The sequence below is a fragment of the Octopus bimaculoides genome, chromosome 29 (assembly GCF_046866305.1).
Source record: "Octopus bimaculoides isolate indiv1 chromosome 29, ASM4686630v1, whole genome shotgun sequence".
Classification (NCBI taxonomy): domain Eukaryota; kingdom Metazoa; phylum Mollusca; class Cephalopoda; order Octopoda; family Octopodidae; genus Octopus; species Octopus bimaculoides.
Window position 1 is genome coordinate 4,975,421 of NC_142956.1, and position 19,406 is coordinate 4,994,826.

General features: G+C 34.6%; 1 protein-coding gene across 13 annotated transcripts in view; it reads left to right on the top strand.

Moving 5' to 3' along the window:
* LOC106875668 (adhesion G protein-coupled receptor G6) overlaps positions 1–19,406 on the top strand; it is a 123,258-nt gene that overhangs the window by 98,731 nt on the left and 5,121 nt on the right. For all 13 annotated transcript variants that reach the window (XM_089345318.1, XM_089345324.1, XM_089345321.1 and 10 more), the window contains 11 exons: positions 1,546–1,715; positions 3,059–3,290; positions 3,920–4,091; positions 5,011–5,160; positions 7,223–7,351; positions 8,935–9,084; positions 9,787–9,887; positions 12,684–12,807; positions 14,949–15,093; positions 16,342–16,414; positions 18,841–19,232. In XM_089345318.1, coding sequence (XP_089201444.1) covers positions 1,546–1,715; positions 3,059–3,290; positions 3,920–4,091; positions 5,011–5,160; positions 7,223–7,351; positions 8,935–9,084; positions 9,787–9,887; positions 12,684–12,807; positions 14,949–15,093; positions 16,342–16,414; positions 18,841–19,232 — 1,838 coding nt within the window. The remainder of the gene's footprint in view (positions 1–1,545; positions 1,716–3,058; positions 3,291–3,919; positions 4,092–5,010; positions 5,161–7,222; positions 7,352–8,934; positions 9,085–9,786; positions 9,888–12,683; positions 12,808–14,948; positions 15,094–16,341; positions 16,415–18,840; positions 19,233–19,406) is intronic.

A 19,406-nucleotide genomic window follows, 5' to 3' on the forward strand; every position in this document is an offset into this window, starting at 1 on the left:
TGTGATTAGTTGAATGGGAAGAGAGAACAGGAGGAATAAAGAAAAAAGAGGATAAGGCGAAGAGTGATAGAGAAAGAAGGAGAAAGTAAAAGAGGCAGCAAGTAGTGTCAATGACGTATGGCAGAGTGAACCTAATGTTTTTTTAGGTAGTTAGTTGAAAGTAGGGGAGAACTGAAAATATAATGTCAGCAATGCAGTGATGTTCTGATGTTGAGATTAAAGAGTGTCCGAGAAAGAGAGGGGAGGGAGAGCGGGGAGGAAAGGGGAGGGAGAGATGTTAATGGTGGTAGTGGAGGTGGTTGTGGGAGTGAATAGGGAAAATGTTTTTTTTTTTTTTTAGTAAGTATTTTATATCACCTATCACCGTGAAGTGTTCACCCTTATTTTTGTGGCAGATATATGCAATTTGACTAAAGATTGTATAATATGTACGGGATATATTTTCATCTGTTTGTGGGGGAAATGGGAAAATAAGAATATTTATCTTATTTGTGTTGTGTTTTAAGCCTGTAAAATTCTGCATACAGTATATTAAGTATGTATATATAAAGTGTATTAAGTAATCACCGTATTTCAATTTCTTTCACTTTTCAATGAACAGCAGATGGGCAATTATCATTTGATACAAACACAGGCCACGCTTTCGGGATTTTTCGATTAGGTTTTCAAAAATAACCCATTAAGTTTACCGCTAATTCCGTGAAATATTCACCGTTCCCGCTAGTAGTATATAAAACACTTAGAGAGATTAAGATAAAACTAATGTCCATTAGATCAAATCATTTAATACTGATATTTCGCATTTTCCACAATGACATAATTTTGCCTTGAACCAACTACAAATAAAACAACATTTTTTGTAAAGATTCCTGTAAGTGCCAGAATGTTAAAAATAAATGTGGGGAAGAAATCATATGTCTAGACTCAGCCAATAGCATTTATCACTAATGCTATTGCTTTCAGAGTAACAGTATTTATTCAATTGGTTACTATATGATGGTAAGCGAAGAAAGCAGGTCATTGTGGGACCTGTCTCGTCATATTTAACATTTTCATATCCTCCACGTTATTCCGTGACCTACGTATCTAAATTGCTATTGTTTAGGTCTGAAGTTTATAAGTTTTACGATAAAGTTAGAAGTTGTGATATATGTTCATGTAGAAAACATACGTAAGTCTACTATTGATGATGATGACGACGAAACATAAATAGGTGTTTTCCCCACTCACTTAGAACTAGCGGCATCTCGCCATAGTACTTTATTTACCATACTAGTCCATCCTAACTTGAATTTATAAGTCGCAACAAAATATGATGCACAAAAGCAGATATAGCAATACTGTTTTTAATCTAACTTTTAATAAGAAAATATTTTACATTGATTTTGTGGATAACAAGGTGGAGTAAATAATAGATTGCTGACAAAATACATCACAGTATTTACCCTTGTTTCACTAGATTAAATGTGTTTCTCACTTTCCTCTGGTATCGATGAAATATATATGCTTAAATATAACTGACAATATTTGATATTTATTTTTCAGTTCCTCCGGAAAGGCGGTACATCTAGAAATGCCAAGAAATCCGTATGTCACATCACCAAAATGTTCACTATTCACTGGCGTCTGGCAAGAACCGGACATGTCTCAGTGTTACAATACAGAGGAGATCACTCAACAACTAAAGAAAATCTCAATCGTATACATCGGTAAAGGTAAGTGTTTGAAAATGCTCTTACCGTAGTATTAGTAATAATAGTTACAGCAGTAGCAGCAGGGGTATATATATATATATATATATATATATATATATATATATATATATATATACCCCATAAACATATATTATATTAGCCCGTGTGTGTGTGTGTGTTTCTTTCCATGTAATGTATGTATATGTATGTATATATATATATATATATATATATATATATATATATATATATATATATATATGCATATATGTATGTGTGACAATGATAAAAATTATCTGTTAACATATGATACGTTATATAATTCCTTTTGGTCATCTTTTCCAACAGCGTGTCACTAGAATCACTTATGGAAACATGCCGACAGATGTTTTTACGTTTGACATTTCAGTTTATTATTAAATCTTTAAAACCACTTTTCTGATCATTTTCTGCAGAATCATTCAGCAGGTAAAAGAAGCGTAATACAATAGAGCTATCGAGGATACAAGTTTCTATCACGTTGTGCGGGGCGTTACAAGATATTTAAATCTTCAATCGCGCATTCATCATTGCTGTGTAGCATTGAATGGAAGCGATGTACAATTCTCAGCTGTAGCACTATACAATTAAAGAGATTTTCTTAAGCTTGCTTTGTAGTGATGATTTCAATTGCTCATAAGTCATTGATGAAGAATGATTAATATTAATCCTTAGATGTAAGGCGGTGAGATGACGTAATCGTTAGCATACCGGGCAAAATGCTTAGCGGTATTTCGTTTGTCTTTACGCTCTAAGTTCAAATATCGCCAAGGTCGACTTTGCCTTCGATCTTTTTCTGGATTTATAAAATAAATACCAGTTGAGAACTGGATTCACTGTAATTGACTTACGCTCTACTCCGAAATTGATGGTCTTCTGCCAAAGCTGAAACCAATATTAATCATTAGATCAGCGACCCATATTAGTTTAAGCTGAACTTGTAATTGAACAATAAATTCGTTCATATTAACAGCTATTTAGTATGGTTGGTGTATCACAGCTCATTGGCTCTCAATGCCATTATTTATAAAATATCTACTATCAAGTGTCTGTGTTACTCAACTATGTAAGTGTTGTGAAACTCCCCCCCCCCCCATCGTTTCAGTTAGCGTTACAGAGCAAGAGACACTAACGATTTATCACAATGAATAAGTATAACAGATGAACTGAACTCATTTAGCTATCCTTGTGCTATATGAATTTGGAGTTGTTCATTAACTTCCATCCATTCATTAATATTTGTGTGACGTTTAATTTGCATCTAATATTTCATCTGCAAGCATCTGTAAGTTCCCTTAAATTTCATGTTAACTTTTCCATTGCAGAAAATATTGAGGAGGTTTCAACAATAGTCCGCGATATTTCCAAGAAATCAGTGCATTTCAAAACAGAAGATATTGAGTTGGCTGTTGACATTCATGAGAAAATGGTGCCATTGATATCGATTGTATCCGCCGATATAAGACTAAAGAATATATTTCCTAGTATCAACAATATGATAAACACACCGGAAGAGATTTTGGTTGAAGCAGAACAATCAGAGAGAACTGTGAGCAGGTAAAATTGATCACATTTGCCGTTAGTGTAGCAGCAGCGGAAACAGCAGCAGTAGCGGAGACGTAGTAGTAGTAGTAGTAGTAGTAGTAGTAGTAGTAGTAGTAGTAGTAGTAAGTAAATGGTGGAGGAGTAGTGCTGGCGGTGGCGGTAGCAGTGGTGGTGGATGTAGTAGTAGTAGTAGTAGTAGTAGTAGTAAGAGGAGGTGGAGGTGGAGGTGGTGGAGGGGGAGTAGGCGGAAAAGGAGGCGGAGGGGGATGTGGAGGAGTATGTGGAGGAGAAAGAGGAGGAGGAATGGTGTTGTTAGCGACTGTTGCGGTGGCTGTAGTGGTAGTAGTAGCAACAGTAGCAGTGGTAGATGAAGAAGAAGAAGAAGAATAAGAAAAAGAAGAATAAGAAAAAGAAGACGAAGAAGGGGAACAACAACATAAGCCGACGACGACGAAGTTGATGATGATGATGATGGTGATGATAAAGAAGCAATAACAGCAGCAGTAGAAGCAGACGTAGTAGAAACAACAGTAGCATAAATAGATTTATTAATCAAAATAATTAGTGTAATTACACCTATGTCTAATTACATATTTGAAACACACTCTTAGTTGCGATTTATTTTCTTGATTTTCTCACAGAATGCTGGACATTATAGAAGCAATCCCAGAAAAGATTCCACTGGAAGAGCAGCAGCACACAGCTGTATATTCTAATCTTGGTATTGGTGCTATCAAAGTGGAGAAGGACAGTTTCAATGGTGCTGTCTATGGTATTTCATATGGAAATAATGAAACTGAAGATATGACAATGGTATACTATTTTCTCATGATTACCCTCTTAGTAACCGTTTGTTCTAAACACCCAAACAAATAAAATTATCAAGACAGTGCCCCAGCATGGCCACAGTATAATGACTGAGAGAAGTAAGCGATAAAAGATATACTATACATTCTCCGTTGCTTTAACCATCAGTCAAGATGTTAAGAATAGTGATGATATATATATATATATATATATATATATATATATATATATATATATATATATATATATATATATATATATATATATATATATATATATATGTCTGCCAGTTTGTTTATAAGGGAACAGTCTAAACAAAACTGTCTCTGATCATTCTCCTGCATCGGATTCTAAAACCAGAATAAAACAAGCAAATTAACGGAAGGAACAAATACATCAATATAAATTTATTTGGGATTCAAAATATTTTGAAGAAATTAATAAAAGTGTATGATTACAAAGGTGAAATGTTATTAATATATATTTGATGTTTCTGTCATCTAATATCGTAAGAGGTGCATTTGTGTCAATGTGTCATTATGTGTAGCTATGTGGGTGCATATATATTTGGTTTATGTATTTTTGTTTCCAGTTACAAGATATTTGGGGAATAAATAGTTGCAAATGATGTATTTGGCTGAATAGATTCAGATAATACTAATTTTTCACAGAATGCTGATGTATTCATGTCACTGTGCACCTGAGAACAAGAAACAAATTGATAGATAAAGCAGAAAGCTACTGAATATACCAAACATTTATTGATCAAAGTAGAAGCCCTTGTGGTTGCTTGTGTAAGATACTAGTAAGAGGTGATAATGGTAGATTTAGAGATTATGTTAACTGTGACGTTTTAGTAATGTAGCGGTTGTAGTAGTAGTAGCAGTAGATTTTGCTAATCCATTTCATTTTCTTTTTCTTTCAGATACAAAACTCAAATTCATACCCACAGCTAAAAGATTCGGTAAACTTAATTTCATTACCAAAGAGCTTATTAACACACCTGAGCGACAAAGAAGAATCAAAACTTTCAAGGATTTCCTTTTTTTCTATGCAGGATGATAAGCTATATAGGGTATGGAACGAACCGAAATTGAAATGTTGTTGACTAAATGCTTTAATCCATTGTTCCTTCTTTTCATAACAGTACTAATACAGCACAGCTACCAATATTTCTAATTATTCTTACTAATTGCAGTAGTTATAATTTGTACTTATAAAGTGTGTATTAATTAGTACGATAATATCTTTAGTGAATTATTATATATTAATAATTAAATGATACTATGATTCTTATAAAATAAATAATTTAAATATTTTAATTAATTTATTTACTGTAAATATATGAATTTATACTATGTTAGCTTCTTCCATGTATATTATCTAATTTTCGTATTTTAGTTTTAATTTATTAGACTTTAAAATTATTTAGAATTTAAATTTTCACTAAGTGTTTATAATACTGTTAATTTTTTATTATGATTACAGCTAAAATACATTTTGATGTTATAAATAAGACTGAAATACATATCTATATATCTCTTTGTTCTATTACTTTTCTTTACGCCCTATTTTCACGCGACTTTATTATAATAAACGCTAAGTTAAAAAGTATAACGTTTAAAATTTTAGTTTAAAATAAAGCTTCGACGAGATAAGTATTGCATTTATTTTCAGTAATATTATTGGCAAAATAAATATTTTTATATAAATTCATTTGATATTTATTGTTATTCGATATATATACATTGATTTTATTATTATTATTGTATTTTGACCTGATGATTAGCTATATTTTTGAATGGTCACTTACTAAGCCATATAATATTACTTAGCCATATAATATTATAACTCGTACGCAACCTTTTCATTTCGCATTTGTCTTGCTTCTATATGTCGGTTCCCTGACGATGAATATATGTGCAATTCCAGCACCTCTTACTTTTTTGGAGTAGTGTGCACATGTTTTGAATCATATGTAGGAATTAAAGGAACTTTTATTTATATGCGTTTTGCTCTATTTATTATTATTATTCATATCTACTCAAAATGCATCACTTTAACTTGGTATCTCTATCTATAAAACGGGTGTGATATCCTGTTTTTTTGTGTGATTTTTGCTACCCACGGTAACTATTAACATATTTACATTGTCAAGGTTTTTTTAAACCGAGATAATATATATATATATATATATATATATATATATATATATATATATATATATATATATATATATATATATATATATATATATATATATATATATATTTCAGAGCAAGCACATAAATGAGAAACAAGATGAAAAACATAATACTCGAATACCAGGGGTAAAGCAATATGCTTCATTTAAAAGCAGCACAAATATCACAAAAACTGTTACTTAGAGTTTAAGGTTCCCGTTCGTCGGATAATTTTGTTTAGAATGGAACAAAAATAAAGTTATAAGCAAACATATACAGTTAGTTTAATGGATACGCATTTGAAAATGGTTTTGTTTCATTGGTCCTTTCAGCTAACGGTCTTTACAATGACCGGTTGCACGTAATGAACACATTTTAGTTTTAAAATCATCTTATAAAATCGAAGAAAATTTTCAATCAAAAATAGCTTATAAAGGACAGAGCCTAAATACCCAGGGTAAATAATTATTTGTAAAATACTAATCAGATGACACATTAAAAGTTATATCCCTTGAAAAATTTTTTGTTGAAAACTGAATTTTTTTTCAACGGGTTACATTATTAATTTTAGTGGGACAGCATTTTCAACCGAAAAATTTCACCGCCGAATTTTGAAAATCGCTTCACGCACACATGTTTCATAACAGAATTCTAAATATACACAACGCCTATCTTCTTGAAGTTTTCTATTCATTTTTAAGATAAATGCATAAATTGTCGATAATATTTGTTTTGTTTCTCAGAGCGCTAGAAGTTAGGTGTCAAAACAAATTGAGCGGACTTTTTGGTCACATAATACAACAGATAATGTAATATATATGTATGTATTATAATAAGTCGTTATGCTGTCTAAAATAATGGTGTCTAAGAACAGGACTAATGTTTAGTCGTTTCATACTTTTGCAGTATTATTCAGTTGAATGAATTAATTTATTTCATGACGTTTCTTTACAGGTAATACGAAAATCTAGAACCAATGCAAATACTAAACTTAACAGTAGTATTATTGCTGCAAATATCCCTAACATTCGAATAACCAACCTTGATGAACCAGTTAACATCTCATTCAATTTCATAAATCAGGTAACAGCTGTGTATTTTTTTATTGCTGTTGTTGATGTTAAGGTTTCTTTTCAAAGACTTGTAGCTTTACAGTTCTATATTTAAGAGATGAGGAATTATTTACATTATTTACATTATTTACATTTGACGGATATTCGTCCTCATCTTGTTTGTTGTTAACACAACGTTTCGGCTGATATACCCTCCAGCCTTCGTCAGGTGTCTTGGGGAAATTTCGAACCTGGGTTCTCATTCCTATCGATGTTACTATTATTATTATTATTTATTATTATTATTATTACTATTATTAATCAGGTCGCTGCCGTGAATCGAACTCGGAACCTTGGGGTTAGTATCCCGCGCTCTTAACCACTACGCCATATGCCCGTGGGCAATTATGGGGTGAATTTTAAGGCTTATAAATCTATTATTTTTCTATCCTTCCTCAATACCGGTTCCCATATGCTATTCATATCTGCACTCGGTCTGCTTAGGAGGTTGTTGTGTCCTAGCATATGTGCTGCTTCATTTAGTTTTCGTATTTTCCAGTGTTGTTCCCTGTCTATTATTTTAACTTCATCCCACAGGGAGAGGTGGTTTCCATTTTTCCATACATGATCAGCTATACCCGATTTATCGATATCTCCTCGTGTCACAGCTTTGCGATGTTCTTCTACCCTTATTTTGAGGGGGCGACATGTTTCGCCTTTGTATAACCTACCACAGCTGCATGGGATGGAGTACACGCAGTTTTTGGTCATATTCTCTTCTGTTGGTGGTTTTACCCGAAGGAGATATTTGCGAAGTGTTGTATTGCTCTTGAATACTGCCCTGATATCATACGGGCCGCATATCTTTTGTATCTTTTCGGAGAGGCCTTTCACATAGAGTAGACAGACTGTAGACAGTTTATTGGTTTCATCCTCTCTTTTCTTCATAATTGGAGTAGATAGTATGTTCTTGGGGTAGTTGTTTCTTAATAGATTGTTACTGATTAATAATAGTAATAATATGTAATAATAATAATAATAATAGTAACATCGATAGGAATGAGAACCCAGGTTCGAAATTTCCCCAAGACACCTGACGAAGGCTGGAGGGTATATCAGCCGAAACGTTGTGTTAACAACAAACAAGATGAGGACGAATATCCGTCAAATGTAAATAATGTAAATACTTGTAGCTTTGTAATGTAAATATTGTATGATGGTGGATGTATGTTTTTAATTCCTGCAAGGTAAGTTCCAGGATATTTGTGTTGTATTTTAGTGTCATCAGTATATTGTTTTTTGTAGGTTCATATATTGCTGAGATTGTGTATTTTCAGTTTGAATTTCTTTGCGCTTTCTTATGATGCCTGCTGTACTTTCTTGTAATTCTTGTAATATTCTTACCAGTCTCTGACTCAGTGGATTTATGATGAAACACATCTCATCTTTAAACGTATTGTAATTATACATTTCATTAAGTATTTCTAGAACTATACCGTACAATGTATTTTTCTTTTGTTATCAGTATACGATGAAATTTAGCAACGACTTATCATGATTACATGTCTTTTAATAACAAGGTAAATTAAGTTATTAGAATTTTACTTTTCCAAGGTTGCCACTAACCCACAATGTGTTTATTGGGATCAATCTCCTGGACAGGATCCCCATTGGTCAACAAAAGGCTGTATTACATCCAAGTATATACCTGAAGAGAAAGTACTCTGTTCCTGTAACCATCTTACAAGTTTTGCCCTGCAAATGGTTGGTAAAGTTATGACTTGTTAGTTACATGTAGTTTGGCCGTATATCTATGTACCATTAATTTTAAAGAGTTCTGTATTATCATACCTACTAAATTGTTGTATTGATTGGTATTTTAGTAAATATGTGAGGGTTTTTCACAATCTCTTGTATGCAAGACCAAAATATTTCTGAAGTAGTGAAATCTGCCTACTTGTTAAAACGATGCTGCTTTGCGTAAAAAAAAGTTATGGGTTAACTTCCAGCGCCACGAAGGTCTTAAAATGCAATAATGATCTCACTTTGTATTATGTTAAAGGAACGAGAAAGAAATAACTACATTCTTCATACAAACTCGGTCTCTGTCAGTTAAGAGATGGCTTAATTGAAGCAGCTTGAATTAGCTGAACTGATAAAATATACAAAGACACACCTTCAGTGAATTTGAACTCAAGCTCTATAGACTGGTGGTACATCTCATACTTTCACATATACATCTCAGATATACTGAATGAATTCGGTGAAACTTCGCATGAAAATAGTCTATCATCCAGCATTCTATTCGCAGGTGGCCCAACAATATATTGTTTCTAATGCAGCTTTTTGTAATCCTCACCTTCTAAATCAAGACTATATACACACTCATTTTATACAAGTATTGACTACCATATTTAGAAACATGTGGATTAGGATATAATATATTGTTGATTGTTTCTATTCCAGATTGAAGAAACTAAAGACGACTTTCACCTGTTATCTAAAATTGGCTGTGGGATATCATTTGTCTTTCTCATTCTTACAGTAATATTTCATGTTTCTTTCAAGTAAGCATTTCAGTTTCATTTATAAACTGGTTAAATACAGAAAAACTGCATCCATCAGTTTGTGGGGTTCTGTCACAAACATACAACACACGTATAATCATAGATATATTGACAATGAAGATTAAGAAAGTGTCTTGGACCTAGAGTTGAGGAACCATATTTTCACTATTCATTAGTGTAATAGTCAAAAATACGTCCTCCCAGACCATGAAATAGTAATTTGGGTAATTTGATCTTAGTGCACTCACTTGATAATGTGGACTTAGATAAAATAAAAGAAATGAAACTACACATGACCTGTCATTTGTTCAACTGTCCTTCAGTTAGATCACTCCAGAAAAAATGTGAGTTGGTGCTACCTTAGGATGCAGTCACCCACGTATCTGCTACCCACATCCCAGCTCAACTCACCAATAATAATAGATGTCGGCTCTGAAAAAGAACTGAGTGACATCCATCAGAAAATTGAAGAAAACTAACAGAAAAGTATATTGGTTAAAATACGGTCGACAGTAGCACCGTAGCTCAGGTGTAGTAATTATAATTCCTCTATAATCGTTAAAACAACACCTCGAGAACCGCATGAGGTGTCTCGTTAATAACCAATATAGTTAAGCAATATATACATATACATTCATATATATATATATATGTATATATATATATATATATATATATATATATATATATATATATATATATATATACATACATACACACACACACACATACATACATATATATATATATATATATATATATATATATATATATATTGGGTCATCCCATAAATAATGCATTATTCTCATATTTCTATTATTTTTCAAAATTAAGATAAACAAATGTGTGCTTTAATCTAAAGTATACTCTCTTTCATTTTCTACTATGCTCTTTCATCTATCTGATAGACTTTCAAGGCTCCTTTTCCAAAATTTACTTGTCTGCGATGAAAAATACTCCTCGACTACTGTTCTAACCACGTCAATAGATTTAATATTTTTTGCGTCAAAATGATTTTGAAGACTGTGGAATAACTGTTAATCAAATGGGGCAATGTCCGGCGAATACGGTGCGTTGGCCATCGTTTTTCGATCAAACTACTCAAGCATTTCAAATGTCATCCTTACTATATATGGCGTTTTTCTTCTAGCGCAGGTATTGATGATGGCTGAATGACCAAATCCAAGCTTTTGTATATATATATATATATATATATATATATATATATATATATATATATATATGTGTGTGTGTGTGTGTGTGTGTGTGTGTGTGTGTGTGTGTGTGTATGTGTGTGTGTGTGTTCGGATCAAGCAGAGAATGCAGCCCCCAATATCAGCAGCGAGGCCCGACAGCATATTCTGGTTTACCCTCGTCGCATCTTGCTGGTACCGTACCCCTTTGAGCAACATCAAATTCATTCATCCGTCCACAAACACTCTCCAACTTTTCCTATCATCTATAAACTTTCTTTCTTCCCACAATCCAACATCTCTAACTACCAAAACTTTCCTCACGCCATCCACCCTCACAAACCGAGGTCTGCCTCTTGTTCTACTACCTACCACATCTGTCTTCATCACTTTCCTTCACATCCACTCCTTATCCATCCTCTCCATGTGGCCAAACCACCTCAACTTACGTCTATCCATTTTGGATGTAAGTTTTTCTCTCATTTCTGCTCGGCTTCGCACCTCCTCATTCTTCATCCTGTCCATCCTTGTTACACCAACCATAGCCATCAAACATCTCATCTCAAATACATCTAGTCGCCTCCTTTCCGCATCTCTCATCCCCCACGTCTCTGCACAATATAACATTGTCGGCACAATCACATCCTCAAACACCCCTCTTTTCGCTTTCATACTCAACATTTTATCTCTCAGTATACCTTTTACAGCTCCAAGAATCTTACTCCCCTCCCTCACTCTATATCTCACTTCCCCAGCCAATCCCCCATCTGCCGTCACATGTGATCCCAGATACTTAAAAATATTTAGTTTCCTTCTCGCACACACTCTTCCAAAGCCTACTATCAGTCTCCTTAGTTGCTCTTCCGCATCCGCCACTAGTGTTGTATTATCAGCAAACAGCAACTGACTCACCTGCCCTTTCTCTCAATTTTCTCCCACCATTTGCGCTCCCCTACCAAATGTTCTTACATTTATTTCTCTCACCATACCATCCATACGTAAATTAAACAAGCACGGAGACAGCACACAACACTGTCTTCACTCCACCTTCACTTCAAAACCACTCACATACTTCACCACCGACCCTAACCTATGCCCTAATTTCTCTATAAGAACTCAGCACAGCTCTCACTAATCAGCCATCTACTCCCTACAACCACAACACCTGCCACATTGCATCCCTATCCACACGGTCATATGCCTTCTCTAGGTCCATAAAGGCCAAATACAACTCTCTCCCCTTTGATATACCAACAATGTATGTGACATATGTGTTTGTATGCAACATTTTATTCTTAATTTAGCGTATCATAAACAAACATCTGACACGTTCCTTGACTACAATGAATTACTACCATAACCAGCAAAACCTACCATATGGGTGCAAGTGTTGATAAACATGTTTTATATTTCATTCAATTCAATATACACAGATATTTTACACCACATCTAAACTCAAAATCTTTGCATATTAATTTAAAATATCATTTATGTTCCAAATAACCATCACTTATACACGCAGTTGTTATTTATTCATTGAATGATTTTATAGATTTAATCATCAGTAAATGAAATATTGCTATTTATTTTTCCATTACTTCAGAAATCTAAGGAAATTAATGGCTTCAAAGATTTTAGTATGCCTGTGCATTTCTTTAGCTGTCAGTAATCTTATCTTTCTTGTTGGGATGCAAGCGTACGCAACGACAAAACCAGCTTCTTGTAAGGTAAGAGTAAACACATTTTAGCCTGTATGAATTTTGTTTTACATGAAAAATTATGAACATCTGTCTATTACCTCAGATTTCATCCAGTAATAGACCAAATTCCAATTCATCCAACATCACTAAATATTACTTATGTTTGCGTTGTTCGTTCGTCCATTCCTTCATTTTACCAATGCTATATGTTCAGATGATGACATAATTTTTTTCTGATCAAAGATAGCAAATAATGCATAATCAAATTTTAATTCGTCAAACTGTATTTTGTATATCTTCTTCCACAGTTCCACTCCACGCACACACACTTTTATATAAAGCATCGAGCCCAATCCATTTGTCTATGTTAGCTTTCTGCTCAAATCTGAATTTTACTGTATCTGTTTCAGCCCTTTCTATCTAATAGAGTAACAAATATTACACTTGTCGTTTCTTATGTTGGTACAAACCCTGCAACTCTTAGGGAGTAGGAGTTAGTCGATATCATCGACCCCAATACTTCGACATAGAAAGCATACGTACACATGGCCCGGGCTACTGGAAGCTGAACACGTCACTCCCGGCGTCCCAAGGTTGCAGAGACTGGATTAAAAAGTTAGCTGAGAAAGAATTGCCAGGGGCAATCATCAACAATAAATGGTGCTGTTACCTAAAAAGGGTCATCAAAGTAGAATCCGTTAGATTTAGCAAAGTTTTAGATGTAGAAAGAAGTAGAACAGAGGGTGATTTAGTGAGAAAGTTAGAAGAGGCGCTCAGGAAAGGCGTTGCAACGGACGTGCTGGCAGCGAGGTTGGCCCTCGATTGACACTTCAACACCAAGTACAAGGTTGCATTGTCAGATCTAAGGCATGGGCTCTGAGACAAAAAGGACAAAAAGTTACCCGATGGACCCGGGTGGCCGAGGCGAAAAATGGCACCAAAAACACCATTCGGTCTTTGGTGTAATCGACTAGTCCCCTCCCCCAAAAGTTCAGGCCTCTTACCTTCAGTGGAAAAGATTATCAATATTATTATTGTAAAGCGGTGAGCTGGCAGAATTGTTAGCACGCTGGACGAAATGATTAGCGGTAATTCACTTGTCGCTACGTTCTGAGTTCAAATTCCGTCGAGGCCGACTTTAGTTTTTATTCTTTCGGAATCGACAATTTAAGTCCCAGTGATCTATGTCTGTACTGAAATTTCGGCAGAGTGTATTTCATTTCCCTCTATCTGTGTTCGATGCTATAAAAAAATTCTTTTCTACTCTAGGCACAAGGGAACTTTCACTTAATTTATCGATCCCGACAGGATGAAAAGCAAAGTCGACCTCGGCGGAATTTGAACTCAGAACGTAAAGTCAGCTGAAATGCCACTAAGCATTTCGCCCGGCGTGCTAACGTTTCTGCTACCTCACCGACTTTTGATGACATGAAATATCTGTGTCTAGTCTAGGCACAAGGTCCGAATTTATGAGGAGGGGGCAGTCGATAAGATCGACCCCAGTACGAAAAGATGAAAGGCAAAATCGACCTCGGCAAAATTTGAACTCAGAACGTAAAGACAGATGAAATGCCACTAAGCATTTCGCCCGGCGTACTAACGTTTCTGATAGCACGTCGCCTTAAAAGAATATGTTCTAGTCTAGGCAAAAGGCCTGAAATTTTGGGGGAGGGGGTCAGTCGATTAGATCGAGCCCAGTACGCAACTTGTATTTAATTTATCGACCCCGAAAAGATAAAAGGAAAAGTCGACCCCGGTGGAATTTGAACTCAGAACAAGACAGACGATATACCGTTAAGCATTTCGTCTGGTGTGCTAACGTTTCTGCTGGAACACCACCTTCAAGAATATGTTCTAGCCTAGGTACAAGGCCTGAAATTTGAGGAGTGAGTCAGTCGATTAGATCGAGCCCTGTACGCAACTTGTATTTAATTTATCGACTCCGAAAGGATAAAAGGAAAAGTCGACCTCGGCGGAATTTGAAATCAGAACGAAAAGACAGACAAAATACCGCTAAGCATTTCGTCCGGTGTGCTAATGTTTCTGCTAGCTCGCCGCTTTGATGATACAAAATATTAACCAAGGACTGATATCGATATTCTTAATTATATTCAACCTCTGCAAAACTATATAAGATTGTATATATCAATTCATTGTTGTTGTTGTAGGCAGTGGCTGCTCTCATACATTACTTCCTTATGGCTTCTCTCATGTGGATGACTGTGGAAGTACTTCATGTTTGTCTAGCTGCGGTTATTACATCTCAATCTGTTCAGAGATCTTTTATGATTAGGAGTTCAATTCTGGCCTGGGGTATGTACAAAGTTTTTTCTCTTTCTGCATCTAACTTTATCTCTTTCATATACACATACACTTTTCCTCTCTCATTTTCTCTCTCTCGTTCTCTCTCTCTCTCTCTCTCTCTCTCTCTCTCTCTCTCTCTCTCTCTCTCTCTCTCTCTCACACACACACACACACACACGCGCACACAGTCACATACTCACACAGTAGGATATGTTATTGTTGTTGTTGTTGTTCGACTTCAGAGCAGCTCTGCAGATGTATGAACAACAACGCTCTTCACCTGACCATCCCCTCTTTTCACATATAGTATACCCTAGGTTGCATTATCAAGTATGTCCTTTCTTTAAATTTATAAAGAGAGTAAATCATTAATTCAAGGTATTTGAAAGCTATTTTCAGTAGACAAACTGACCATATAGGAGCTTCTCGTGTCAATATTTGTACGTCTCGTGTTTGATGGAAATTCACCTTACACCATATATTAGAGAGTGCCACAAAGAGAATTTTTGTCTTAATATAACCGGCTTGGAATAGGAAACATGTCAATTAGCTAAATAATTGTTAAGCGTGGAATTAGATATACATTTTGACTTGATTAGCATAACTAAGCGAAAAATAAAGGCAACTGGCTAGTTTGTTGTATATTAGGAAGGTAGTGTTGGGTAGTGTAGTTAATTTTCAAAATTTCAGCTTGAATAGATTGATAAATTGATGAGATGTGGAAGTAGTTGAAGCGAGATGTAAATTTGTGGATACAGAAGTAGATCACATAAAAAGGATAAATGTAGACTATAAGGAAATAGATTCTCAGGGTTAACCATTAAGGAAACCTAAATTGATTTTCCTTTTCATGAAGTAGATTCTGTCTCTGATCTTATCTCTGTAATAAAACCAAGCGTTATCCATTTCGCACTTTCATCTGACGCCCCATGTAATTTGTGGAAAGGTTAATGAGAGCGATTTTTTGTTGTCCTCTATGTAATTTAGTCTTCATTCCATTGTTTCTCACTGGAACATATAGCAGAGAGAATCGGAGTTAGATATTTGTGGCGCCTATTTATAGAAATTTAGGAACAAATAGTAAAAACTGACACATGTGTGGATCGAAACAAATATTGATTTTGATTTGAACTACACGTTCTCTTTTTTTTCTGAACAAAAACATTGTCAACTAAATCCATTCAAATTTCACATATTTGTTATTTCAAATATTGATTAATATCTACTTAAATTAATTTATGTAAATATCGTCGTCAGGTCTTCCAACGGTCATTGTCACAGTTACTCTGGCAATTAACTACACCAACAATTACATCAGAATTGAACAAGTGTAAGTAATTCTGCGCTTTATTCACCGAATCTTCTCAGGTCTTCACAACTAATATTTAGGTTATGGATAAACTATAATCAAACTAAAACCACGACTTTTATTCCTGGAAGCTACCCTACTTCACTAACGTTGTTAATGATTTTTTTCTTTCAGAGAAACATGGATTTACATGATTTCATTTATCCCCCCACTCAATTCAATAAGACTAAATATTTAATACTTTGTAAATAGCAACATCCATGAGTAGCAGAAGAATTTGAATAGTAGAAATATTAATGTGTCTAACCTGATAAAGTGCAGCGGCGTCCCCGAATTTGATAAAAGAAAGTTTAAATAATTTATTTTAATTTTTGATGTAATGAAGTTGTGTGCGCTAGTCCATGCGTCACACTTAATAGCGCCGCCTGAGAGAATCGTTCATGTCTTTTAAAAGTCAGGTTTTGTATCATAATAGCCTATTTAAATAGGGACCTGCTATTGACAGTGATATGTCCAAATATAGGCTGTTTGTCTTGCTGGCACATCTTCAAGTCCTCTGTCCAGATACCATTTGAAGGTGATGGAATAGTTCTCTTTGTTCTTTCCTTTTGGGTCAATAATGAAAGAAACATAATTGTTTTACAACGTGGCCATGTCTTGTAAACTTCAGTTGTGTGGAATCCGTATGGTACCGGGTTTCAGTCCTGGATGGTACCGGGTTTCAGTCCTGGATGGTACCGAGTTTCAGTCCTTGATACTGCAGTCGTTCGAGTAATGCTCGTGATATATTCTTCACATTGCGCGACTGATATATTCACTCACGCTGGCGTTGGAGAGAAAGAAAAATGTTTCACTGTCTTTAAGACAGTTCAGAAAGGCAAGATCTATCATACCACTTGCTATTGTATTTATATCAATTGCTCCCTGGAGTGCCTCAATTTTCATGTTTTCTTGTGTGTGTGGCTGGGGAGACTAATATTATTATCCCATGTATTATCAACTAGTTCTACGGAAAAGAAAAACGCAAATTTACCCACTTCAGCACGACGGATTTCTAAGTCATTGGGGAAAAGAAATCTCTCGTTATAAAGGCAAAATATTTGGGGAAAAGATTTACAATCTTCAGGGAGCACGAGATAAGCATAATAATATATGGGAGACTGCGGCTTTGTGTTTTCCGCTTTCTACAATCGTATCTTCCAGATTTCAACAAGTGGTCCATCGTTATGGAAAAATCCCATAAAATCTTATAATTATTCATCTCCATGACAGCTTCTGACTTGTTCATACCGTTTTCCTCTTACTTTGAATTCATACATTCAACTAACATCTCAATGCAGTCTTTCAGCTACTCAGTCATCTCAGTGCTTATACCCATTTTTTATGCTAGCTTACTGCATTTACTAAAAATGGTTAATACATTTCCTTCCTCTTCCAGATGTTCTGTATTTGCTCTCTGAGTTTTATCAGTTTTTATCGTTAACAAATTCGTTCTAATGGCGTTTTTCTGGGCAACTAAACTTGATGATTGAATGTTTTTGTTTCGGGCTTTCATCAGTCAGTCACAACCTGCAATTCTTGGTTTTATAAAATTCTCCAATTAATTGTATGATTTGGCCATGTAATCCTTTACCGTTTCAGCTCTTAGCCTTACTATTTTTCCTTTTGTTTTTGAGTTCTCTTAATGTTTCTGTACCATTTTGATAAAGTTTTCCTATCTCGTTCGGTTTTGTGCTGTATGATGTAGTTTATTGTAACTACCTTTCATGGAGATGCAATGAAAGTCAGTAGCAATGTCACGCAAAATGAAACACAAAAATAGACAATAAATGATGGAGGTAATACCCATAACAGGACAATGCTAGAATAAATACACAGATAACTTACATTAAAATAACACCTAATGGTGCAATATAAATCTGATTATCAAACTTTCACTTTTAACCTTCTCACATAAAAGAAGACAACATTACACTTTAACGTAATTTCATCTTGAAAAGGAGAGGGTGAAGAGCCAAACGTTTTTATTGGAGCACTTGAGAACTTTACTGTTCGAAACAAAATACAAGGAACTCAAGAAAATGTAAGCAGTTCTTGAGAAAACTATAATATTTCTATTTCATGTTTAAAAGTAACTATTCGTCTTCTATTCTTTCCTTTTATATGCATGTATCTATGAATGCCTGTGTGTGTGTATTATGTATGAATTTATATATGTATGCACGCGTAAGGATAGGGAGGTGTTTGTTTTTCATGTTTCAATATTGAAATATTGGATAAGAATATCTCAATTAGCAATGTACATAACACACTGCAAATGTGTGGAAGTCATTTCATTTCATTTTGGATCTAAATCCCTTCGCCTTACTCCCTCTCTTACTCTCTTCAATTCAATGATATTTTATAATTGTTAATTTTTTCTTATTCTATCTTCTATTTCTTTGTAGCTGTTGGTTATCTAAGGTACCTTTCTATGCTGCGTTTCTGGCTCCCGCGGGGATCATTCTCATGTTCAACATTTTTATCTTCTCTCTCGATATATGGCGTCTTATGTCACTACAAAATAACATGAAATTTAAAAGCAAAACAAGCCGAACACGTATTTTGGGCATCGTCGGTGTGTTTTTCCTGTTCAGTTTGTCGTGGATCTTAGCATTCTTCAGTTTTAGTGAAACAGATGAAGTGTTTACGTTTCTCTTTGCTGTCTTCAATACGCTTCAAGGAATGTTTATCTTCTTTTACTACTGTATATACACGAAAGATACCAGAGATGTCATTTGTTCATGTTTACATAAACAAAAGAAGGCGAATACTAGGGAAGCTATTATGGCCAATAGAAGTAAGTACAATTTTCTCTTTCCATTTCCTACTACCGCCAACACCAAGACCAGGGTTATAAAAAAAGGGGCTTAATTACAAATATGACTTCTAACAATACAATAACTATTAATAGTATTAGTCTTATGGTAGACAACATCATAAATACCAACTACACCGTTGCAGTCGTCAACAT